We start from the raw sequence: 24741 nt of genomic DNA on the forward strand, positions 1-24741 counted from the left end.
TCTTTGTTCGTATAGTTCTCTTCGGGGGTGGAGGCCGGAGCTGGGCACCTGCTAACCAAGCGCTCCCTCTCTGAGCTGACCCCCGTAACAGTTCGCTCCCTCTTTTCCGTCCCAGCCCAGATCCCCAGGGGCTAACTCGGTTCCCCAGCTCCCCGTTCTGGGTGCTGGGTGGGGCCCCCGTTGCTCAGGGACCCTCCTGGCCTCCGTACTGTCCCTCCTGGCGCCAAGGGCAGACGGCACTTTCCCGTTCAGCCTGGGTCCTGCGTCTCCCTGGGCCTTGGGCTTCCCTGGACCTGGAAGGGAACAGCCGATGGGAGAAGCCCCATCCCCACCCCACCTCCTTCTAGCTTTCTCTGGGGTCAGTGAGGGCCAGGGGCCTCCAGGGTCAGCAGAGCAGAGCTGAGGGGAGCTCTCCCTGGTGGGGGGCCGCAGGCAGGGGCCTTGCTTTCCGGTCAGGGAACGGGTGGGGGACTCCTGGCTCCTTCCCAGCCGCAGGTTTTCCTTAAAGCCCTGAAGACCCGCCCACCAGACTTTCAGGGGTCCCCTGTGCGTGGCCTGGCGCTCTCCTTGGTGCTGATCAGACTCAAGCCGGCCAGGGCCGCTGGCCGCTGGCCACAGAGGGGCCATGGTGCTTGCTGGGACCTCCTCGTGCCTCCAGGCCTGCCCGAGGGGACTCTCAATAAACTCTCGCTGAAGGACGTGACCGTGGTGTGGACTGGATTCTGTCGCGGCGATGCTGAGGGCTTGCAAAACACTGGGACAATGGGAAGTGACCCTGGCCCAAGAGTCCTGGGTTCTGGCCCTGACTCTGCCCCTAAGGTGCTTTGGGACCCCAGGATCATGTGCCCTCTGGACCCTGGCTTCCCACATGTGGTGTGAGCAGTGTGGACTAGAATCAGCAGGAGTTGTGTAAATGTCTGCAGGATGAATCAACGCCCGCACCGAGCGGAGCGCCACCCGGCGCCACTTGGCGCCTACATTCTGTGACTCACTTCTGCCCTCCCCCACCTCCCTCAAAGCTGTCCGCACAGCCTGTCCCGTCCAGCTTGGCACTGACGAGGGCTCCATCACTGATGGGCTGTGTGACCTTCAGCAGGTTACCTAATCCCTCTGAGCCTCATTTTCCTCAAGTATGAAAAGAAGATGGTCATAGTACCTGCTCCACAGGGTGAAGGTGGGTGGAAACAACCCAGCTGAGCGCTTGGTATGGGGTAAATAATACGTGGTGACCGCTCATATTATTTTTTATTAGTTTCCTCCCTGTTCCTGCCGTAGGAAACCCTTCCCCTGAGATCCATTCTTGTCGCTGGGCCCAGTTCCCACCACTCCACGTGCTGATTCGGCATTTACTGCTCCAGTCCATGAAATGGCACGGCCCTGGGGGCTGCTTACAACGTCACAGCTACGTGACCCGTCGCTCCTATCGTTGTGCTGTGCCCAGCCCGCAGGACTACGCGGGACAGAGCTGGTCCGTCTACTGAGTGGAGAGAGGGAGCTGCCCCCTGGGCACCTGCGCCCCTGTGGGTGCCGGTGGGTGGGCCTGGGGAGGCAGGTGGCTGGGGGTCCTAGCCCCACACATCTCTCGGGACCTCCCGGACAGCCAGACCCCAAGGCTGGGACCTGGGGTGCAGGCAGCCCCCCCTGCCTGGGAGTCCTGGGCTCCCGCCGGGCTGGGCTGGCCCTGCAGCCTCTGCTGTCCCCCACTGTCCTTCCTTCTGGTCCCTTTTCAAGTCTGACCCCTGCATCTCAGAAGTGACCTCTGCAGGGGTTTGCCCACCTCAGCCCTCACCTGGGGGCTCAGCGGAACCAAAGCTGCAGGTAGAAACCCGAGAGATGGCCCAGGTCCCCCGCTGGGGTCAGTCCAGCCCCGGGCAGGGGCCCTGGGTCTCGCGGGCACAGTCAGGGCAGCCCAGTGGGTTGGGGTCCACACCATGGCTGCACAGAGGGGGGCTCCCAGCTGGGCCTTCAGCAGCAGGAAGCGAGGCCCCTTCGGATGGATCCGGCCCCACCGGCTCCTGGGCTTGGCTGGGGTCAGTGGACGCTCTGGCGGTGTCTCTGGGTGCGGGCCCCTGGGTCTGCCCATCCTGGCGGCTGGTCTTGTCGGCTGCTGCTTGCCGAGGCTCCTCCTGGGGCGGGCCGCCTGGGGCCAGCAGGAGCCCCTTCTCGCCCCAGCCTGGCTTGGTGCGGACGCCCACGGCCTTCAGGATGACATCCATCTGCTTGGCATAGTCCAGGTGGCCGCTGACCTGCAGGAGGACAGTGATTGAGGGCCACGGTGGTGGGTGGGCAGAGCCCAGCCCTCCCTGGGTCCCCCAGTGAAGCCTCTGGACCTTGTCCTCGTCCCCTGCCAACCAGTCACCAATCCCACGCCTCCATCTCAGAGTCTCTCAGATCCAGAGTGGGGTGGGAGGGCCCCGGGCTCAGCGCAGGTCTAGAACTTAGGAAGTCAAGATGGAGGACGTTTCTCTCCGCGGCCTGCATCCGCTGGGACTGGACGGCTGGGTGGAGGGTCTCCTCTGCCTGCAGCTAGTGGCCCGGCTGCTCCCAGCTGTGGGCTTGGGACAAGTCCCTACCCCACCCTCACTGTCTCAGCTGTACTACGGGGACAGTAAGGCCAGCTCCACCAGGGGGTAAAACAAAGCCCAGATGCAGACCACGAGATCTGTCCGCCGGGCGCCCACCCCTCCTGCCTCAGCCCGACAGCACCCACACGGGTCTCCAGCTGCCCGCAGTGAGGTGCAGCGCTGAGATGTCGTAGTTTGGACGTGACCCCCCGAGTTCATGCATTGGAACCCAGCCCTGGTGCCACAGTGTTGGAGGTGACTAGGTCACCTGAGGTGCCTCGAGAAGGGCTAGCGGGCTCGGGGCCTGTGGCTCAGTGGGAGAGCACTTGTCTAGTGCGGTGGGGCCCCGGGTCCTGTCCCCAGCACTGCGCAGACACAGAGGGGAGCGATGACGCCATTGCAGACCGGTCCTTACAAGTGGGTTTGTTATAAAAGTAACCGTGCCTCTCCCTTTCCCTCCCGCCTTCCTCCAGGGGCTGACGTAGCAAGAAGGCCCCACCAGACCAGGTGCCATGCTGTGCCCTGGGACTTCCCAGATTCCAGAAACGAGAGCCAACCCGACTCCATTTCCATTCATCGTGGATCACCTAGTTTCAGGAACTCTCGCAGAGCCGCATAAACCCACTAGGACAGAGAGGAAGCAATGGTGTTATGTGGTGCTCCCTGAGGAGCCGTGCTCTTCTTTGACTCATTTCCTCTTTCCTGCTGCCTGGAAATCAGATGTGATGGCCAGAGCTTGAGCATCCATTTTGGGCCATGAACTGGACCACTACGGTGGCCCAGCAAGCAGCCAGACAGAGGGGACTCTGGCCCCTGAATCCTGTGGAGCCAACAAGTCAGCTGGAAAGTGCCTAACCTGGCTTCTTCCATGGGACAGAGTCAACCCTGGTGTGTTTAAGACACTCCTTCAGGGATCCATTATAGGGCTTGAATCCCAACTAGGACCAGGGCCGAGAACTCAGACGTGCCCATCCCCCTTCCTCAGGAAAGAAGACCCCGTTTTGGGGCTTGGCTGTGTCTGAGGGAAAAGGAGGCCAAGGAGGGCGCATGCGATGCCGGGCTGTGGCCACCGACGATGCCCGACACAGAGTAGGTCTGCACACCACTCAGCACCGACGTGAGTGGACACAGGCCCTCGGCAGGTGCTGGCTGCTGGTGGTGGCTGAGACTGAGCCAGAGAGAGGGTCGGGGTTGCCCCAGAGCATCCAGCCAGGCGCCTTGGAGCAGGGACCTGGCCCCGGCCTGTTCCTAAGGCCCACGCTCTGCACAGAGGGGGCCGCCCCGGCTTCTCAGGCCTCAGGTCCAGAGGGAGGCCAGGGAGGCCAGCGCCCTTCACAGGAGGGGGCTTACTCCGGCTGCCTTGCTGTCTTCTGCCAGGAGCTGGGCCCCCGGCCATGTCCTGACCGCAGCTTCCCCACCTGGAAAATGGGGGTGAGACCTCAATGGCTGCAGGAGCTGGAGGGCCTGGCGCTTTGTGGGAACGGAGTCCCTGCGACCTTCTACTGTTATGTTCCATGGACAATCCAGAAGAGTTTTTATAGAGACATTGCTCCATTTGAGTTAGTGATACCCAGCCTCGGGGGGCTGGCAGGCGGTCACCAAGCACCGTGTCTGGCAGGCAGCGGATGCTCCATGAATGTGGTTCCCTGACGTATGTTTTCTTAGAAGGGGGAATCCATTGAGGAACCCAAAATGGCTGCTTTAGCTCCAGCCATCATGTCTGAATTTCAGCCAACAGAAACTTCAGACCCACAGGAGACAAACGATAATGGCTTCTCTAAGGACAAACCCAGCTGCCTCCCTCTATCTTTTTAGTGCTTGTGAAAGGCTGGTTGAGGGGTGGGGAAGAAAGGCCAGTCAGGAAGAAAGGGACGTGTCTGTGGTTGCTTGCACATCTGACTCTGGGTGGAAATGCTACTGCACAGCTGTCCCAGGACCCACAGCTGGGGCCCTCCTTGGCTACAGGTGGGCCCAGATACACTCGGGGCGGCGCCACCGTGGCAAAGCCCTCTGTGACGGTCCCTGCTGGGGAGGGCCTTCCTGGGGGCCTCGGTGGGGCCCAGACCCCCCAGGGCCCCTCCTGTTTCCTGCCTCACAAGACACCCCCCACCCCACGGACGCAGACCCACCCTCTTCTGCCTGCCCAGCCACGCCTTCCCGCCTCTTGGGCCCCTCTGGACTCCCTCCCCTCTCGGCCTCGGTCTCCTCAGATGACACTGGTGGGGACACCCTAGGTGGCCCAGGCTTCTTGGCGGGTCCCAGGGCCCTGCCCGAAGCCTGGCCTGTGCAGTGGGACCACCATGTGAACAGGTGACAAACTTCTGTGGCCACCGGGCAGTGCCAGGTGCCTGCCGGCTGTCGGGTTTGGTGTCCACGTGGTGCCAGGCCCTTTGCTGACTTCTGGAGGCCAGCGGCCATCTCCTGTGGGACATGAAGGGTCTTGCCTTGGTGGGGACGCTGGGGAGGGGCAGTCTTCTGCTGGCTGAACCCCGTCCCCAGGCGGGAAGGCCGCCTGGCCCCCTCACCTATGGGCCTGGAGATTCAGCCCCGGCTGGTCCACAGGAGTCAGCGGAGGCCAGGTCTGCAGGGCTGTGCAGCGGGACCCTCCTCCACCCACCTGCCCCGGCAGCCTCCCGGGAAACAGAGGCAGCCTAATGACTTTAATTACCCGGAGGAGGAGAGCCCGGGCGGGCGGGCGGCTCCTAATGTGATAAAGAGCTATTATTAGGCAGAGCTGGGGAGCTGCCAGGGAGGCAGTCTGAGGAGGGAAAGAAGATGGGGAGCCGAAGGTCCCACAGGCAAAGACCAGGAGGTGCTGGCAGGGCCTGAGCCCAGGGAACCAGTATGAGATGAGGGCCTGCACCAAGCGGCTTCCATGTGCTGCCTGGGAAGTTAGGTGGTTTCCACCGTTTCATAGATAAGGAGACTGAGGCTCACAGAGGTCCCCTTCCCACTCACAAGGATAAGCAGGTCTCAGTGGACCAGGGCTCTCCAAGCCTTAAAGATCATTTAGACACTCGAGTTGTTCGCATGACTGCCCAGACAGGCCCTCTTCCACCCGTCCCCGCAAGAATTCTCGCCAGCAGGACCCCCCCCCCCCCAGAGACGGAGTTGGAAGGTCTGGCGGTGGCACCCGGGCTGTCCCCTGATGAGGGCTCAGCTCTGGGTTCTGCCTCTGCTTGTGGTCTGGCCGGAGCCCTCTACCTGGTCCTCTGCTGGACCTGGTGGTTTCCGGGAGGGGCAGGCAGGCCTGACTAGAGAGCTACGGGGGGGGGACGGGACCTGGGAATGGGGGTGGTGCGCAGCCACGTGGGGGCCAGTGTAGGCTCCGGGGGATCAAGTGCAGCCCTGGTCATTGCAACTTGCGAGACAGGAACTTCTCTTTCTTTTCTTTGCTTTGCCCCTTGCTGTGCTGGGGATGAACACACCAGGCAAGTGCCCTACCGCTGAACAAGTCCCAGCCCTCTTTCTTTTACTTTGAGACACGGTCTCACTGAGGTTGGCCTCCAACTTGTGATCCTCTTGTCTTGGCCTCCTGAGTGACAGATTACTGATCTGTGCCACCATGTCCTGCAAGGCAGGAATCTTTCTAAACTCTGATCTCCTAATCCATGAAAAGGGGACAGCAGTGCCTGTCCGGCGAGGATTAGCACTGGAGTGGAAGGGCCGGGGACAGAGCCCTGTGGGAGGAAGGAGTCTGGGCAGTAGCCCTGTCCCCGCTTCTCAGTCTCTCCCTGCTCCAGCGCAGAGCCGGCCGGGGCCCCTGTCTCCAGGGTCTGGGCTGCTGGGCTGGGTGGCCAGACACCTCCTCACACACAGGCCAACGCAGGTGACACTCACCACCGAGGACAGGTCCACGTTCTCCACCCTGCGGTCCTGCAGCTGCACAGGCTGAAGGCCGGCGACGTGGAACTGCACCGAGGACGTGCGGTACACGAAGCTGAGCAGCCAGTCTCCCCTGTGGGCAGAGACGGGGCGACCGTCAGCCTCGGGAGACGCCAGGCTGGGCCTGCCTGTCTCCTGGGAGGTCCGGGGGCCCGAGCTTCTGTGGGGAGCAGGGCCCAGCCCTGCTCAGAGTCGCCCGGGGCCAGGCCTGGTGCCGAGGGCTTGGCACAAGGCCGTGGTGGCTCCAGGAAGGCCGTCTGGTTGGGTCCCTTCTGGGTCCCCAGAGGCAAGAAGAGTGTCTGGCCTGTCATAGATGCATGTCTGTTGACGAGCACCTCATTAGTTCTGGTGGCGCTGGGGCTAGACCCTGGGCCTCACCACGCTCAGTGAACCCTCCACCATGAGCCACCCCAGCCCTGCCGGCTGACCCAGGGCTTCAGGAATAAAGAGGGAACTGACCCGTTCCCCAAGTCAGCAGGCCCCTCGGGACTGTGCCCAGCTGGGCAGGTGGCTGGCCCGGGGCTCCCTGAGGGGTCAAGGACAGGCCTGGAGTCAGAGGACAGGCCTGGCCGACTGCGGGTTCTCCTGGCCCTCAGTCTCCTGGCCGAGGCCTGGTGGTTGTCCAGGGGGTCAATGCCTGGGGAACACTCGCCCCTTCATGGCTGCTGTGAACCCCACTTCCTCCCCCTCCCCAGCCAGACACCCCGACCCCAACCACAGAAGCCTCCTGGGACCCTGCTGCCCAGCTCCTCAGTGCCACAAGCACTGAGGCCCATGGTATGGCCTTCCTGGAGCTCTGTCCCGGGGCGCTGGGCCAGCCGAGCCACGCGGTACCCGGGGGGCAGGCCTGACCGTGCACACCTGGCTTCTTCCACGGGCACCAGCTCCCTGGTCGGCCTGGTCCATGATTTTTGGAAGCTTGCAAGACGGGCCCCCTCAATGCAGCCCGGGAGGGGGCCGAGAGGCAGGAGAAGGCAGGTCCCCCACACCCCACACCGGGTGTGCCCGTCTCCCGGCCTCCCAGCTCCCCCTCGGGGTCTCCACCACAGGGTGCACATGGGGGCGCCAGCGGGGAAGGCCCCAGAAGGACTGGAGTCCAGTGTCCAGGGCCCCCTAAAGACCCCTCCAAATGGGGCTCCTCGGCCCCCCACTCCTTCCCGGCTTCCATCGGCTCAGTCCCTCACGCAGAATCCAATCTCAGGTGCCCCCGCCTGTGGCTGGCCTGCCCCTGCCCTGCTGGACCCTACTCCGCCCCCTCTCCAATGTCCACTCTCCTCCCAGCCGGAGGACAGGCAGGGCCTCCCCTGCCCCTAGGGACCCATGCCAGGTCTCCTCGCCCCTCCCTGCCCCTGGCTCTCCCCTCTGGGGCCCCGTGGCCTTCCTAAAGCACCCTTCTTCTCTCAGGAACTGACCAGGGCTCCCCTCTGCCTATGAGCTTTCGCTTCTAGAAAATTCCATAACTCTCCAGAGAGCAACGCTTCCAAGTCCCAGTGTCTACCTTGCGGCCGAGGGTCCCAGAGGCACCCAGAATGGCTAGGGGAGGAGGAGATGATCCACGTCGCCTCAGTGAGGAATTACGAGACTCAGATGCATCAAACACTGGATTTGGGGATGGCCCACAGATACTGTTGCTATAGTTACCCAGAAGCAAAGAAAAGCGTGGCTTCTACGTGATTTCTGTTGTGATGGTGACAACACTTTACGGAGAACTGTTAACTGCCCTTCCTTATGCACATTTAGGGACAGAACAGGAACATGTTGAAGGTCCTATGTCCTCTTTGGAGTCCTGAGTGAGCCACGGGTCCCTCACTGGCACTCAAGACCCTTCTCCAGGGCCGGCCTTGTCCATGATGAGCTGTGTGACCTTGGGGGAAGGTGCTTGCCCTCTCTGAGCCTCGGTGGATCTAAGCTCCCAGAGTCAGTGGGAATTTAAACGAGGTGGTGCAGGGATCCACGGATGCTCAAGTCGTCTTGGGGCTGATGATTATCACCTCCCCATCTGGGCCTTGTGGGTGTGTGGCTCCTCTTCAGCTGGGCCTGTGCTTCCGGCCTCTAACGGGCTCCTCTGTACCCTTCCCGAGTGCCCTGAGCCCTCACCTGGTACTGTCCACCCCTCAGCCCTCCGGTGCTGGGACTGGCTCCTTTTGGGACGGTCCCCACACGTCCTCCTGTGTGTTCCTGGTCTCCCTGAGGTCAGGACTGTCCCGGGGACAGGGGGTGGCCCAGCTAGGATCAGCCACCGTGGGGACTGGCTGAAGGGGCACCTGGCTCACCCTCCAGGCTCTGCCACTGTGGTGGGGCCTTCCTGTCCTCCTGTCACCCCTCCACACGGCAGCTGGAGCAGAGACGCCGGGTGCCCTCTGACCTCTGGGCTAAGGGAAGTCACCCTCTAGCCCCCGGGCTCTGCCTGGTGGACCCTGGGCAAGTCACCTCTCCCTCCCAAGTTCCCTAACTCGGGGGGGACAGGGAGCAGTACGACCCAGCCCCAGGGGCCAAGAGAAGCCCAAGAGAGTGAAAGGACTGGCCGAGAGTGACTGATGCAAGTCACACGTTGATAAACGCAGGCAGCTGGTGCGGACCTGCGCCCTCCCTCCCCGCCCTCAAGTTTAAGTTCACAGCCACGGAAGACCGAGGGGGCCGAGAGCCGAAACTCCTAGTGGATGCTTAATTGGGCCATGGAGCTCCAGCCCTGGGCCTGGTTGGTGGGCCCCGGCTCCCCTCCCTCTCTCGACAGAGATGCGGCTGAGGGTCTCTAACATAATTGAAAACCAGGCCTTTTAGCCTCGGGTTCTCAACGGAACAGATGTTTAATAAGACCGCGCTGCCTCCACACCGCACACTTGCAATTTTAATGCTTTCCCTTGGCTGTTGTGAAAATAAAATAACAAAAACCAAGCATCAAAAACCTCACCACGTGAAGACGCCCACTAACAGATACCACCCACTACTGCTGCCATTTATGGGGCACCTACTACGTGCAGCCTGTTCCTTCAAAATCTCCCCAGGACCCCTGTGCCGGAGGCCCTATTAGTCCAGCTTTGCAGGTGGGGATACTGAGATTCAGGGACGCCACCCCAAAGTGAGCGGCAGAGCCAAGCCTTTAACCCAGCCGCGTCTGACACCCTAAAAACGTCACTCTTGCGTCACCTCTTAACGATGCCTTATTTGTGCTCATTTAGGTTCTTTAAAACTTTTAATTATAAGTGAAGCTGTGATAGCCCGTTTTATAGCCTGTATTCATTTAATGAACAGTGAGGTTGGGTATCTTTTAAATTCATTGACTATTTGTAGTTGTTCTATGAGTTTGTATGACGGTATCCTTTGGCGATTTTTTTTTTTTTTTTAAGTACAGGCTTGAACCCAGGGATGTTTTACCACTGAGCTCCATCTCCAGTCTTTTTAATTTTTTAAAAATTTGAGACAGGGTCTTGCTAAGTTGCTGAGGCTGGCCTTGAACTTGGAATCCTGCCTCAGCCTCCCGAGCAGCCGGGGTTCCAGGTGTGCACACCAGGCCTGGCTCTCCTCCCTAATCTGTAAAGCTGTTAATTGGAAGGGAGTCAGTCAGCTCCCATGCAAGCTCTGAAGTCGTGTTTTCCTTCCTTTCTCGTCCCCTACAACTAATCACCTGTCCCACTGTTCCTTGAACTCCACACGGCCCTGTGTTTGGAGCTCAGAGTGTCACCTTCCTTGGGTGACCTGGTCAGCATTCTGCACTTCAGCTGAGTGGCCCCCCAGTCCTGAGGGTCCTGTTGTGTTTTAGAATTCCAAATGTTCTGGAGTCTGTCAAGGTCCTCTGGCCTCTTCTCCCACGAGGTCTGGGTGGTGGCTCTTCCCCAGCCTGGGTCCCGGCCTTGACTGAAAGCCGAGCTCCCCTCCCCCAGCCCCAGGCTGGCCCTGCCTCTTGTCAGAGGATCTGTCACTCTCTGGCCATGGGCGACCTGCGGGCCATCAGCTTCCTGTCCTGTCTCCCTGCCCTGAAACAGCATTCTGCTGACTTAATCCAGACCCCTGGCTCGTTCCTGCAACAACGATGAACCCGGAGCCCCTCGGTCTCGTCCATCCATCTGTGGGACCCGCTCTGTTTAAACAGTCAGTGTCACGTCCACTCTCCTGTGGGCCCTCGCAGCTCCAAAGCTGGGCCATTGCTGGGCTCCTGTCAGCATGCAAGTGGCCTCAGGCCCGACCCAGGGACATCCTCTGCTCTTCCGGATCTTCCCCCGTGGTCATCCACCCTGTAAGGGTGGACGCTTAGCGGATCAGAGCACCCAGCCTGGGCCTCGCTGCCAACAGGGCCGGGGCCTGCACTGGGACAGGGGTATCAAATGCACCTCCCCAGCATGAGGCCTGGGACCCTAGGTGCTTGGGAAGCGGTGTCACCTCCCTGATGGAGAGAGGGTGCACAGACCTGCTGTAGCCATTGACGATCCTCCCGGACACCACCTTCCGGAAAGGCTCCCAGTGCTTGGGGTCTCCTTCCACCGGTGCACCCAGCAGGACGACGTCCTCGATGATCCCTTGGCAATCTGGCGAGAGACCCCAGAAAAAGGCCATCAGTGTCCCTGGCCACAGTGGTTCCTGGGAGGGATACCCCAACAGCACTGAAGGAGATACATGTCACACACATGCACACACACATGCACACACACACACACACACGTGCACACACACACGTGCACACACACATGTGCACACACAGGCACATCATGGGGTCTCTCTTTACTGGGTTTCAGGGCCTGGGTGGAGCCCTCATGTCCCTGATCTATTCCTGCAAAGCCCCATGGTCACTACTTTAGAGTTAAGGAAAACACAAGGCATGTGGTCAGCAAGTGTCGTGGCCCGAGTTGGAACCTGGGTCTCTTTCCACCACCCACGAAGCTCACACCTGCTGTGACCTGGATGGCCTGCAAGTTGGAAGGTGGCTGGGGGATAGTGCCCCTTCCTCTGCAGCAGGTCCTGGCAGGAAGAGGGCGGTGGGGTGTCCTGGTCGGCTGACCAGGGATATTTTAGCCAGGGCCACTTGAGGTGGGTCTCTGTGTCCTTTTTCTTCTTGTCACACATCATTTGTTCACCTTCTGTCCCCTCCTCTAACAGTGAGGTCCCATGGGGGCAGAGGCTCCGGCTGCCTTATCACAGCCATGTGTGAGGGCCACGGAACACACCAGGCCCCCGCGTGGCGCGCAGTGAAGACCTGAATGAGTGAGGGAGGACTAACTCTGTCCTCAGGAAAGCCAGTGCAGGGACCGCGACATCCGTTCAACTCCCAGCAGAGCCACTTCTGAGTTCTGCGACGGGAGCCAAGTCACTTAACTTCTCTGAGCCTAAACGAGAACCACGGTATGAGACTGGGCTTGCGGGTCTTTTGAGGATCCAGTCGTGGTGCAGGGAAGCCAGCGCCGTGGGCACACAGGGGCCACCAGTGCCCTGCACCGCGGCTCCCCACCCTTATGAATCTGAGTTTCTGCGCCTCCCGGGGTGACTGTGCCTGGGTGGGGCAGCTTTGGCCAGCTCTGCGGCCCTCTTGCTCAGTGACACAGGACAGGAGGCTTTGTCTCTCCGGGCCCTGGCTCTGACCAGACGGTTCTGTTTTCTGTCTGGGCTTCCATTCCAGGCTATCTGAGTGGACGGTTCCAGGCTAACAAGACTTTGGGAACCTGTTATGGCTTGGCTCTGGACTGACCCTCGGGTGCCACGTGTGGAAGGCCTGGTCCCCAGTGCAGCCAGAGCCACAGGTGGGGCTCTTGGGAGTGACTGGATCCTGTAGGCTGGGACTCATCCGTGGATTAATCTATTCACAGCTGAGTGGACGACTGGGGGGGGGGGCTATGGAACCGCAGCAGGTGGGGTGTGGAAGGACTGGGTCACTGGGAGTGTCCTTGGCCTCTCCCTCCCTCTCTCTGCTTCCCTGAGGTGACAGGTCCCTCTGCTGGCCCTTCCTCTATGACGTTTGGCCTTCACCCGGGGCCCAGGGCCACGGAGCTGGCCGACCTTGGACTGAAACTTCGCAAACAGTGAGCCGAAATAAACCCCTCCTCCTTTAGGTTATTCTCGTCATGTATCTTGGTCACAGTGACGAAAATCTGACTAATGCAGAACCCCTGAGCACCAAGCCCTCTCAGCTCCCCACTGCTCTGATGTGAAAAGATTCTATGACACAGACTCCCTCTCGCTCCTCTGCTTCCAGGAAGGTGATGATGTGGCAGAAGGTTTCAAACTTCGGTCTGCTGGACAGAGTCTAGTCCCTCCTTCATTCATTCAGGTCTGGGCTGACCTGCAGGGTGGTCCTGGCGCCCCTCCCCGCAAGGGATCTTCAGTGCTGAGTTGCTGGCGACACTGTTGCTGAAGGGACCCTTACAGATCAAGGAGATTTCATTCCAACCACTTCCCTTGGCAGATGAGGAAATAGGCTCAGAGAGGGGATGCCACTTGCCCACGGTCACACAGCCAGAGAGAATACAGCTGGGGCTGCAACCCAGAACACACAAGAGAGCTATAAGGTCCCTGGGCCATTCTCTCTGCTGATGCAGAAACCACTCACACAGTGATCACAATCGAGTTACTGTTGCTGCCAGAGGGCTAAACAGTGTGGACCCTCTGGGCCAGCAGGTCTCTTTGGGGACCAGCCACAGGGTGGGGTGCCTGCTGTTCCTGTGGAATCTATCTGGAAGCTGGAGAGGGACCCTCGCCATAGCGCTGCAGAGGGAGGGCTGCGCCCCCTAGTGGCCAGCATCCGCCAAAGCAGGTGCCTGAACAACAACTATGTTCAACTCAAAGCTGCTGGGAAAAGCAAAAAAAGTTACTTTGTCTGAGACCTTAAGCGGAGACAAGTGCTGAACCTCATAAACCAGCCTAGAGTGCAGGCAAACCACGCCTGGGCAGGCGGAGACCTGAAAGCACATTTTCCCACATCTGAAGCCGGACTGACAGCTGCCAACTGGACCCCTTCCCTTCCATCCTCAGACCACTGTTCCCTGCTCAGTGCGCTGGGTTTTAAAGAGGATTATGCTCTCTGCGTGGCTGCACACCTGAGGAGAAGCTGTGCAGCAGGCTCTCAGTAATGCCCAGGTGTTAGCTAAGGGGCGTGGGCAAGAATCACGCCAGGTAGGACTGGTGGCGGGAGGCCAAGAGCCTCCCAGGATGGAAGCGCAGAGGGGAAACCTGGGGTGCAGCTCCCCAGTAGGGCTCTTGTCTAGCACGATGCCCCGGGTTCAATCTCCAGCACCAAAAAAAAAAAACCAAAAAAAACCAAAAAAAACCAGAACACCAAATCCCAAACCAACCAAGCAAAAAACACAGACAGCTTGTAGCTGATGGGAAGGAAAAAAAAAAAAATCCAGATCCCACTGTTTGATTCCAAAACTTACATTACCAGAACCTTCCAGCCTTCTAGGCAGAATACAGAAAACCCTTGCTCAGGTGCCACTTAGAGTGCCCATCAGACCTCTTCCACTGGGGCAGAGATGATCTCTGGATCCTGTCATGGATTGAGTACAGAATGGTCCTCACTTTTCAAGACCAACAGAAGAAACTGGAATTTAACATTTAACAGTAACTAATGAAGCCGGCACGGTGGAACACACCTATAATACAAGCGGCTCCGGAGGCCGAGGCAGGAGGATTGCGAGTTCAAAGCCAGCCTCAGCAATGGCAAGGCGCTAAGCAACTCAGTGAGACCCTGTCTCTAAATAAAATACAAAAAGGATGTGGATGTGGCTCAGTAAGTGCTCCTGGGTTCAATCCGGGTACCAAACAAACAAACACCCTGTGCACTCCCCTGGACAGAAGATCCAACCCCTTTGCTGGCTCAGGATCACAGAGTTTGAAACACATTTGGATTTTTTCTTCCTGCTGTAACCATCTTCTAGCATAGACTCTTTTATACATATTCAGATTTTTATGTAAAAGAGGGCGGGGATCATCAAATTTAGAAGTAATACACAAATGGCTTTTGTGCCCATAATTTCCATTTTTAACCCAGTTCTCTGGATCTTATTAATATCCTGCAGTTACTGCTGCAGCTGGAAGCCCTTCATTCTATTATAACTTCAGCATTAAGGAGGCGTCAAACCTCCAGCAGTTAAGAGAAGCTCCTGCCAGCCGCGCCCACCCCTCCACTCGCAGGAGTTTGTCATTGGCACGTGCAGTGAGACACATTTCTTTTCAAAACTTACTTTTGCTTTTGCCTCTTAGTTTGACTCTTTCACTCAGGAATCAAAGAGATCCATTACATCCCAAGTCGTAGCACGGGGTGTCTTTCCGGGGTGATGGGAAGGTACTAAACTCAGGTTGCGGTGATGGTCACACAACTCAGTATATTTACTAAAAATCTCCGACTCTGGGGTTGGCCTCTTGCACTTGCCACCCCCCAGCAAACTGGAAATGATTTCAGTTTTTCAAAAACCGTCCAGGGCTGAGAAGGGACAGCTTCTTCCTAGTAGCAAACTTCATGGGATAGCTTTGGCCTGGGATACTATGTAAATTGAGTTTTTGTAAATTCTTCAAATGCATCAAGTGGAGCCGGCTCTTTAAAGAGCCCCCATGGAGAACCCTTTGGCGTGGTGGGGAGTGCTCTGCCAGGGACACCCCTCGGTCTGCTGTCTGACCCTTTCCCTGCGGTGGCCTTCCTTAAAGCCAGGCACCCGTTCCACATGCCCGTCACGTTGTCAATAATGAGATTCTCCTGGCTGCAAACACCAAAGCATCTCAAGTTCAAGAGGCAAAAAGGGACGGATTTTCCCCTCCTGGCAGGGGTGCGTGTGTGCAGCCAGCGATAAGGCAGAGACGAAGGAGGAAATTATCTCCCTACTGCGGGTCCAAGAAACAGACCTTGAGGGAAGGGATGCAGACTGCACCTATGGCAAAGGAAATCGGCTGCAGAGACACAGATACAGGACCGACCAGCAAGGAAGGAGCGACAAAGGAGCAGGGGTTCCATTGCCCCCCGGCCCCAGGCCCCCGGGGAGCAGGTTCACACTGGGGAAATGCTTAGCAGAGCCAGTGTGGACATCCTACCAGGATCTGGGGTGAATTAAGGGAAGGACTCAGTCTTCATTTCTCGTCTTTGATTCCCACCTCTTCCATTTCGCCCTGCGAGGGTAAGGCAAGGTTGCTGCCACAGGGGTCCCCCAAACTCAGACTCTGTCATCAAAGCCCAAAGCCCGGGAGGCACCCTGACCTGCAGGCAGGAAGCTTTTCGCCTTCCGCTCTGCAAAACAGGCCAGGCTGGTCCCCCAAAGACAGCAGTTAGACAGTACTGGCGCACCGGCCTGAGGAGCACGGAAATCTTAGACACAGGAGGAAAAAAACTCAATCTCCATTACACAATGCTGTGAACTGAGATGATTAATTAATACGTAAATTAACGGGGCTGTGTGTGTGTGTGTGTGTGTGTGCGCGCGCGCACACACAGGCCGGGGGTGTTTGCTCCTCCCACAGAGGAACGCTCCTTGCTGCAGAGGGTCTGGATGCTCACGTGATGATTATTATTGACTGAGACTCTCGAATTGTTTGCCGGAGTTCTGAGTGAGGGGGAGGCCCCGGAGGCCAGGGAGGAGTGGTCACTGGGAGGGGCCTGTCCATGAGGCTGGAAGGGATGGCCATAGGGGCTCCAGGTGGCCAGGGAGAGATCTGCTCCTGGAGACCATCCCCTCCAGGGGTGCTGGGCACCACAACTCTGATAGAGAATCAGTTTCCCCAGAACTGGGGCAGTGAGCACGGGCAGCCACTCCATCTGCGTGACCGTGACGGTGACAGGTGGACCTGGAGGATGCAGCGTTTGGCTCTCAGCATTGTCTCTTGGGAGTTTGCATAATAGAGACATCATGGTTAAGATCATGTTTAGAAAAGCCCAGAGCCAGACTGGGAACACGCTGGTCAACCTCTCTCCTCTCACGGCACATTTGAGCAACACCAACGGCTGGATTGCACACTCTGGGCAGTGCCTGACGTCCCCTGATCTACAAGTGATGGACTCCTACTGAACTGCAGTGCCTAAATTCCTAATCTACTGCCCCTAGTCAGGTAGGATGTTTCAGGTCACTAGAAGCAATCAAGCAGAAGCTAGTGGACATCTCTGCTGTGCAACGTCAGAGGGATCCTGTATAGCACGGAGGTTTGAATCCAATGATCTCAACTGTCCCCAGGAGCCCTGAGTCCATGCGACAGTCTGAACTGATATTCGTGGGATGAAGGAATGAAGCAAGGCCCATTGTACTGACCCCGAGATAATGGTCAGGGCCTCCTGGAGCACCTCATTAGGATCAGACAGAGCGTTAGGTGCCCTTCACCTCGTTCTAAGGCTCAGGCCTGCTAACCAGCCTGTGAGCATTACTGTGCGCAGGCTCTGTGCTGGGGGCTTCATATGAGCTATTTCATTTCTCCTTTGTCGGCTGCGTGAATAGGAAGGATCAAAGAGCTTACGGACTCTGCAGGGGCTGTGGAGTAGGTTGTGTGGAGCCAGGTTTTGAAGGTAGGGCTTGCTGACCTGAGCCCACGATCCTGAGACCCCGTGGCATGGAGAACTGCAGCCTCCTGGGTCCCTGTTAGCAAACTTTCCACCTACTCCACTTATTCTGCATGCACTTTACAGTTAGGAGTGGGAAGTGGGTCTTCCAATGGCTAGATAGGGTCTTAAGACAGGCTGGGGGGGAAAGTCCTGGAATAACGAGGCCCTGGGGGCGTCTGCATAAAGGGTTCGCTGGCTCTGGGCTGCAGGGACAGTGGAGTTCTCAGCCTTCCTTCCTTCCAGCCCAGCGTCCCCGCCCACCTTCTTCCCAGGCCTCCCACTACTGCCCCTAAGGCAAGAGGGTGTATGGTCTGGTGATCAAGGGTAAGGATGCTCTGGGAGGACATGTGCTGGTGGGCAGGTCACTGTGTAACAGGAAGTCAGATGGCAGGGTCTGCTTCCTCTCCTGAGCTAGTCAAGCCCCTCAGGACAGGCGGGGCCACCTTCTCTAGGCCTGACCCTGTATTTAGGGCTAATGATGCAGCCCACCCTTGCCAAAAAAAAAAAAAGGGCAGGAATCCCCTCTATATTCATCCCAGTGGCGGGTGGTCTGTCTCCGTCTCTCCCCTTTGCCTGCCTTCTTCTGTGTCTGGCCAGCAGGCTACAGGTCCCTGTCCAGGACCTGGTGCTCCTGGGGGCTACGCCTGCCGTGCGATCCAGCACAGATTTCCTGGGGTTTGCAGGTGGCAGGTGCCTCTGTTAAAGTCATGGATGCCCTGGCACGCATGGAGCTGGGACCTGCGTGCTCATTTCTCCCGGGGACCTGGTGGGCGAAGGGCAAGGACTTGGGCATCCCCGGGTCTGGCATCACGGTCGCGTCAAACTCCCTACAGACACCTGTTGCCTCTGCCGTTTGGGCGCATTCTCTCCTGGCTCCTTTTCCTTGCTGTGCCATGAAGGTGTTGGGCAAGGAGGTTCCTGGAGGCCCCTCTGGGCCCTAGAAGTTAAGTGGATTTATTTAGGAGGACACTTGGTGGCCCATCTGAGGGAGGCTGGTGAGGCAGCTCCACTGGCCACTGTGTCCTGGTGGAGCAGGGAGGCCAGGCCCCGGGGGGTGAGGCCAGGGTGAGCCCCGCATTCAGGGTGCAATCAAATGCCTTCTAGCAGGTGGTGACCGCTAAGGTCAAGGGTGTCTGTGTCCCCTCTAGGACCCCAGGGGCTGCTCAGGCCCTAGGTTGAACCCAGGGAACCCCACGTTCTGTCCCGAGAGCAGAGCTGTGATATTCTGGAGCTCGGAGGCACTGGGTCCTGCAGCCTTGAAAAGTCCACCTGGAGAGACTGGTGGTGGGGGGCGAGGGGGAGACCTGACTGATGGCAAGACACGGACCTTCAACCTCCTCACATCCACAGCTGCCTCTTAGTGAGGCAGGAGAGAGAGACTGAAAAGAGGGAGAGAAAAGACTTCAAGGAAAGACAAGGAAATCATATTTGAATTCAGAAGTCACGCATACTTTCCCCTTTATCATTCCCTAGGCCAGTCTCTCTTCCAGGCCTGCTACTCACCAATTTCTAAGAAATCTGTAAATCCACCTGGGCACTCTGAAAATAAACCTCCGATAAACAGATTAAGCAAAGAGACAGGGCGTCTTGGGGAAGCTGTAATTTAGAGGATCTCCCGGCACTACTGACTGGTCAGATGATGAAGACCACGTCAGCCTGGGATCCTGAGATGGACCAGGCCACCAGAAACCGTCTTGAGATCACCAGACTGGTGTCACTCCCACACACCTTCCCACACTGCCCCTCGCCAAGTTCCCGCTAAAGCAGAGCTGGGGACCCCAGAACCGCACCCCTCACTCTTGCGATGCTCACGCTCTCCCTGGAATGTGTCTCCCTTGCTTTACCCCCACGGCGTCTCTCTCTTGAGATGACCCACAGTCTCCCTTGAATGTGCACCCACTTTCCTCCAACAGACAGACTGCTTTCTGCCCCTGGCTGGCGTGCGCTGAAATTCTTTGCCATCGCTGCAAGCCAAGGGCCCTGCTGGTCCTGAACCCGTCCTCCTTGTCTCTGGGAACCCCTAGATCCTTTTTCCTGAGACACCGCTTCTTTTGTGACATGAGGGCGGTTGGTATATTAAATAAGAGAAAATAGGCAAAGCTCTCAGCACTTTGCCTGGCCCAAAGGAAGTGTTCAGTAAGTGGCAGGTATTAACTCCCAGAATGAGACCCAAAGGCACCAGTAACCCTGTTATACTAATCACTAATCATGAGGCTCAGAGAGGTGAAGTGACTTGCCCGAGGACGCTCAGACAGAAACCAGCAGAGTTTGGATTTAAACTCTGGTTTCTAGGCTCTTTATCCAGTGTGCCCTTGTTTGTGACATTTTCAGCAGGTTGCCAGGCTTCCCTGCACCCTGGAGATACTAAGAAAAGTGATGGAATTGCAGAGGAAAAGGGGTGGGGAGCCCGGGCTGGAGAACTGAAGTAGGCCAGGCAGGCTCCTGTTTGCTGGGTGAGCACGGGCTCAGGCAAGCGGCTTAGTCCTGAGGTCTCCCAACCAGCCAACACAGCTGCCCGGCACAACAGTGCGTAATGCTTTTAATTAATTCTCTTCAAACGCTTTTGGAACAAAGAGGAGAATAAATGCATAAATAACGGAAGCAATTCTTGGTTCATGTGGCCATTTGGCCGAGCCTGGAGTAGGAGGCAGATTGAGTTCCCTTTCAACCACTTAATGTTTGAAATTATTTTAAAGCAAATACATGGAGAAGATGCACCAGGCATTGTGATGTGGGGCCCAGTCTTTCAGTGAGGACTCAGATGATGGCTCCTCCTGGCAGCAGACACTGCCCCCTGCCACCTGCGGGGGTCAGAGGGCTGTTCACTCCCAAAACAAGTGCATGCCCTTGGCTGGGAGATAGACCACCCCAGGGGACGGGTTTATCTCTGGGAATTCTGGTTATGCCCATTTCCTGCCCTAGGCACAGCCATCTGGCAGGTGTGCATCCTGTCTTGGTTTTGAGCGGGTGGGAGCAGCGGACTTGGTGTGCACAAGCTGGCAGACTGTGCCAGTCTGGAACAGATCAGCCTGCATGCTGGAGGTCACTGGGAGGCCTGGACAATAGGTCAACCAGCTGGCCCTGGTCTGGTAGGCTGCGGCGTCCTCCTGGCCAGGGCAGCTCCTGGAACCCCTCCCTAGAGGCCTGGGGCAGGGTTCTCTGCAGGCTGCGCTCACCGACAGCTCCCTGGCTGCTTCGTGTCTCATTAATAACTCAGCTACTGAGGTGCACGGGCACCTCCTCTGTGTCAAAGCCTGAGTCAGGAGCTGGTGACACAAAGGTGACAAAATAGCCCTGAAGGTGACCTTCGTCCAGCAGGAAGAGACTTGGGAGCTGATGCTTGGTAACACACAGGGTGAGTGAGTGTGGGCAAAAGTGGGTAAGCACGAGGGAAGGAGAGGGTGGCAGCAAGACCCGGAGGTGACCAGGAAGGGGATGGCACGCTCAACCACCCACTCTGTCTCAGTCTCTGCGTCCTCATGAGGATGCTGTGAAGGACAGAGTTAGGAGAATCACTGCCTCGGACATCAGCACATACACCTGGCCCTTCTGAGGCAAACTGCCCCCAAAACAGGAGCCCTCAGTGAGACAGCAGGGAGGACAGGATCCTCCTGCCACCTAGCCTCTAAATAATCGACCATTCGCCACAGCTGCTGATACTAATGACAACAGCGCTGTCCTTAGCATCTGAAGACTGATATCTCAGGTACTGAATGTCCCGGGCGGCTTCTAATCCTAAGTGTGTGTGTGTGTGTGTATGTGTGTGTGTGCACACGTGCTGTCCCTTTAAGAACAGTCCCTTGGTACCTGAGAGGCTTGGTTCAGGGACCCCTGGGGAACCAGATCTGAGGGGTTCCTTCTGTGACCCAGTGCAGTGTTTGTGTTTAAACCCATGCACACCTCCCAGATACTTCACACCAGCTCTAGAGACTTCTAACACCCAACGCAATGGAAATGCGGTGGTGGTTGTGCCGTGTTGTTTAGGGGACGGTGATAAGGTCAAGTCTGTGCACGTTCAGTGTGAACCCACGTTTTTGTTTTTTTTTCTGTGTGCTGCTAGTTGAATTCCAAGACCCAGAACCCATGGATACGAGGGCCGACTGCCTGGCGTGTGTGTGTCTGTGTGTGGCTGGACCCAGAACCCAGGGCCTCGGGCCTGTCCAGCACCTGCGCTACCCCCGAGTGGCTCACCCAGCCCTGCAGGAATCTGGCCTATTCCTGTCTGCTCGGAGGATCTGAGTACCAAACGGAGAAGCTCCGCAGAGCCTTCTGGATCGCTGGGATCTCTCTGTGAGGGCCCCATGGGTTTCCATGAACCTGGCCCCATCCCCTGGGGCTGTGGGAGGAGCAGAGGGGCTGGCCCTGACTGCGACTTGCGTCCTGCGGGCTGGCTTCTGGGACTGCTGCTGTTTCCTCAGTGGGTAGGGGCAGCGGAGGTAACTGGTAACGGTCCCCAGGACGCACAGGCAATGTCAGCCCCAGCCGGGCGGCCTGGAGAACCTGGTGCCGAAGAACAGGAGAAGCGCCCTTTCCCAAGTGCCACCTTGGGGCCTGTTGCTCTGCTGGGCGATGGCCAGGTTGTCATGGCTAACCCCCACACCCACTCTGCAAGACCCCGACTCTGTTCTCGGGAGGCAGCTTGTTCCCACAGACTGTGAGCCCAGCACAGGGCGCCGCGGGTGCTCACTAAGCACGAGTCCATGTGGTGAGTTGGTGGGAACTTCCCGTCTGTCTGTGAGGTCTGGTGTGGAGGCGGCTTTGAGTGACAACACCCAATGGGGTGGGGCTGAAATACCAACACAAGACAGAAGCGGAGCCCCGGGGGCTGGGAAAACGTCAAAATCATAAGCGACTCACTTTCTCTAAATCTCACTCTTCTTCTCTGAAAAATGAGGGGTGGGCAGTGCTCCCTGCCTGGGGGGCTGGGTCTTTGCAGGCGGAGCCACTCCTGTCTCTGCTGAAGCTATTCCCATACCCCTAACAGTCACCGCCACATGTCACCAGACCACCTCCGTGAGTCTCTGGGAACTGATGCTGTCAGAGGTCCCCTGAGCTTTGGCTGGATCTGCCTGACCCTGTTCCTTGTCAGAGTGGCTTCAGAGCCTGGCTTTGGCCTGGGCTCTGTGTCTTTGTGGGTGGCATGTTGGGTCCCACTCCTGCCTGTCAACATGGAGGCCACTCGGGAGTTCCTGGCTCCCTGGATCATCAGTCCCTAGGGCTCTTACGGACACTCGGCCTTCCCCTGAGTGGCCTGCCACCCTCCAAGGTGGAAGGGCTGCACCTGTCAGTCAAGAAGAGGAGGAAAAGAAAGCCCCCATTTTGCAGATAAAGAAACTGAGGCTCAGTGACAATGTTGACTTCTTAGCTGAGAATTTATGGTGCAGGCCAGAACCCACCAAGGGCTCCTGGCGGCTCTAAGTATGAATTTTTAGCACACTCAGGAAATGGAATCTCTGCTTAGTGTATTTTTGTGGAACCAGTGTATTCTGAGGCCCCACGGACATAGGACCCTTGAAGTTATCACCAGAGGGCTCTACCTCTGACTTCTGAGCACATGGGAGGAACACACTGGCCTCTTACTGATGTTAGGAATGAACATCCATGTTCCTTGCTTTGGTCAATGAAAGTGACATATGTAAAAGTTTTGGTTTTTTGGTTTTTTTTTTTTTTTTTTTTTTTTTTTGACTGGGGATTGAACCCAGGGATGCTCTACCACTAAGCTGTACCCCCAGCACTTTTTAATTTTATTTTGAGACAGGATCTTGCTAAGTTGCCCAGGCTACCCTCAAACTTGCAATCCTCCTTCCTCAGCCTCCTTTGTAGCCAGGATTACAGGCATGTGTGTGGAGTTTTTAAGAGCCAGCACATAACTCACAATCTTTGACCCATGCCTGATAAGGCTCATACGAAGGTGATGCCCCTCCTTGTTCTGGCAGTCTGAGTGACTGTGCTCCATGCTCCCTGCCTACCCACAATAGACAGGCAGCACAAGTGAGAAATGAACCTTTGTTATGTGAAACCTGTAAGAGTTGGGGAATGCTTGTCACTGCAGCATAACCTAGCCTACCCTGACTGATACACTGTGAAAGACCGTCATGGCAGAGTTTAAGTTTGGTTCACTCATAGATCATGCACTGTCTGTTGGCTTTATTTCAGGTACAGGAGGTACAGAGGTCAGACAGCTCCTTGCCCTCAAGTGGCTTGCAGCTGACACATAGTTGAAAAGAAGCTGATCACGCTGAGCCTAAGGGAAGAGAAGGACTGGCTGTGAGGAGCCCTGTTACCGGTGACAGAGTCTGAGGGCAGCACCCTGAAGGCCTGTGGCAACCCCCAAAAGGGAGGCACAGTGTGAAGACAGATAATTCTATAGGCAGGTTTTTTTGTTAAGAGGAAGCGGGGAGAGCCAGGCTGGCTGAAGTGTTGCAGGCTCTGTGCGATTCTGGGATTTATTGTTACATTTCGTTATTGGCTCTCACGGGGCTCCAGAAAACAATTAGTGGATTCAAATGTATTAGAGTAATTCCCTCTTCACACCCCCTAACTCAGATAATGACAGCTTTCTTGCCATTAGGAGAGGGTCTCCTCCGAGTGCAGATTAATTGGGTGTTAAATCATCAGGGCTGCCTGAGACCAGACAGAGAGCTGGAGTGACTCAGATGTGGGACGGCAGCCCTGAGCCAAGGATGCAGCAGCCATTCAAGTTCACGGGCAGCTGGAGCCTTGAAGAGGCCCCCACCAGCAACACAGGCTGGGCTCCGTGAGAGGGTGGCTGAGGAGGGAACAGGCAGGGGTGGCGATAGGAAGGAACAGGAACTGCAGGTCCTGACTTTGTGGGAGGCCGAGTGTTTTTCAACAGGGTCTGCCCAGGTGCCAGCCCCCGTTTATGACGCTTTGGACGGTTCCTAACATAATAGGAATGCACAGTACGTGCTATCATGTGCCCACATTTCCACTCTCACTGCTATGATTGGGATAAGTGTCTCCCAAAGGCCCAAGTGTTGGAGGCTTGGTCTCTAGCCTCTGGAGCTATTGGGAGGTGGTGGAACCTTTAAAAGGCGGGATCTAGTTGGAGGAAGTTAGGTTATTGGGTGGGGGTGTGGCCTTGGAGGAGATCTGGGACCTGGGCCTCTTCCTCTTTCTCTTTGTTCTGGCTACACACTCCCACCATGATGTGCTGTCTCGCCACAGACCCCAAAACAACAGGCCAACCAGCCGTGGGCTGGCACGTCCCACCCTGTGAGCCAAGATAAACCCTTCCTCCTAGACGTTGATTATCTCAGGTGTTTTGTCACAGTGACGAACGCTAACACCATCACAGACAATGTAGCCCTTTCCCAACCTCAGTGTAGACACGGTTAGGTTCGGTGCCTCAAACAAGTCAGCTAGTGTTCAGGAGGTCAAGGACCGACCGGCCTAGTTTGGAATTCAAACCAGATTCCCAACTCCAGGGCCTGCACACTGGCAGCAAGCAATGCCCGTGGCTTCTAGGTGGGGAGGAGCTATGCGTCCCATCATCTGAGGACCACAGACACCTGCATCTTGCTACTGTCCTGCCACTGCCCGGCACAGGGCCAGGCCCGAGTGTGCGAGTGTATGTTTGTGAGTGTGAGTAGGTGTGTGTCCATGTTCCTATTCACTCTGCTTCTGGGTGGGTTCAAGCAGTTCAGTGAGAAAGGTTCTGCTCTAGTCCCCAGCAGCCTCCTTGGTGCCAGTCCCCAGGGGACTGCCGGGGAGGCCGTGCCCACAGGCTTGGCTCTGGGGATCTAGGACCCCTCAGTTCCCCACGGACTC

The 24741-nt window shown here is 57.3% G+C and overlaps 1 protein-coding gene across 2 annotated transcripts in view; it reads right to left on the bottom strand.

Moving 5' to 3' along the window:
* Window positions 1–1261: 1261 nt before the first annotated feature.
* Tmco4 (transmembrane and coiled-coil domains 4) overlaps window positions 1262–24741 on the bottom strand; it is a 76716-nt gene continuing 53236 nt past the window's right edge. For both annotated transcript variants that reach the window (XM_077791209.1, XM_026400819.2), the window contains exons 13-15: window positions 10855–10972; window positions 6405–6522; window positions 1262–2246 (exon numbers count right to left, since the gene is read on the bottom strand). In XM_077791209.1, coding sequence (XP_077647335.1) covers window positions 1857–2246; window positions 6405–6522; window positions 10855–10972 — 626 coding nt within the window. In that variant the 3' untranslated portion in view covers window positions 1262–1856. The remainder of the gene's footprint in view (window positions 2247–6404; window positions 6523–10854; window positions 10973–24741) is intronic.

The sequence above is a fragment of the Urocitellus parryii genome, chromosome 11, assembly GCF_045843805.1.
Source record: "Urocitellus parryii isolate mUroPar1 chromosome 11, mUroPar1.hap1, whole genome shotgun sequence".
NCBI classification, from domain to species: Eukaryota; Metazoa; Chordata; class Mammalia; order Rodentia; family Sciuridae; genus Urocitellus; species Urocitellus parryii.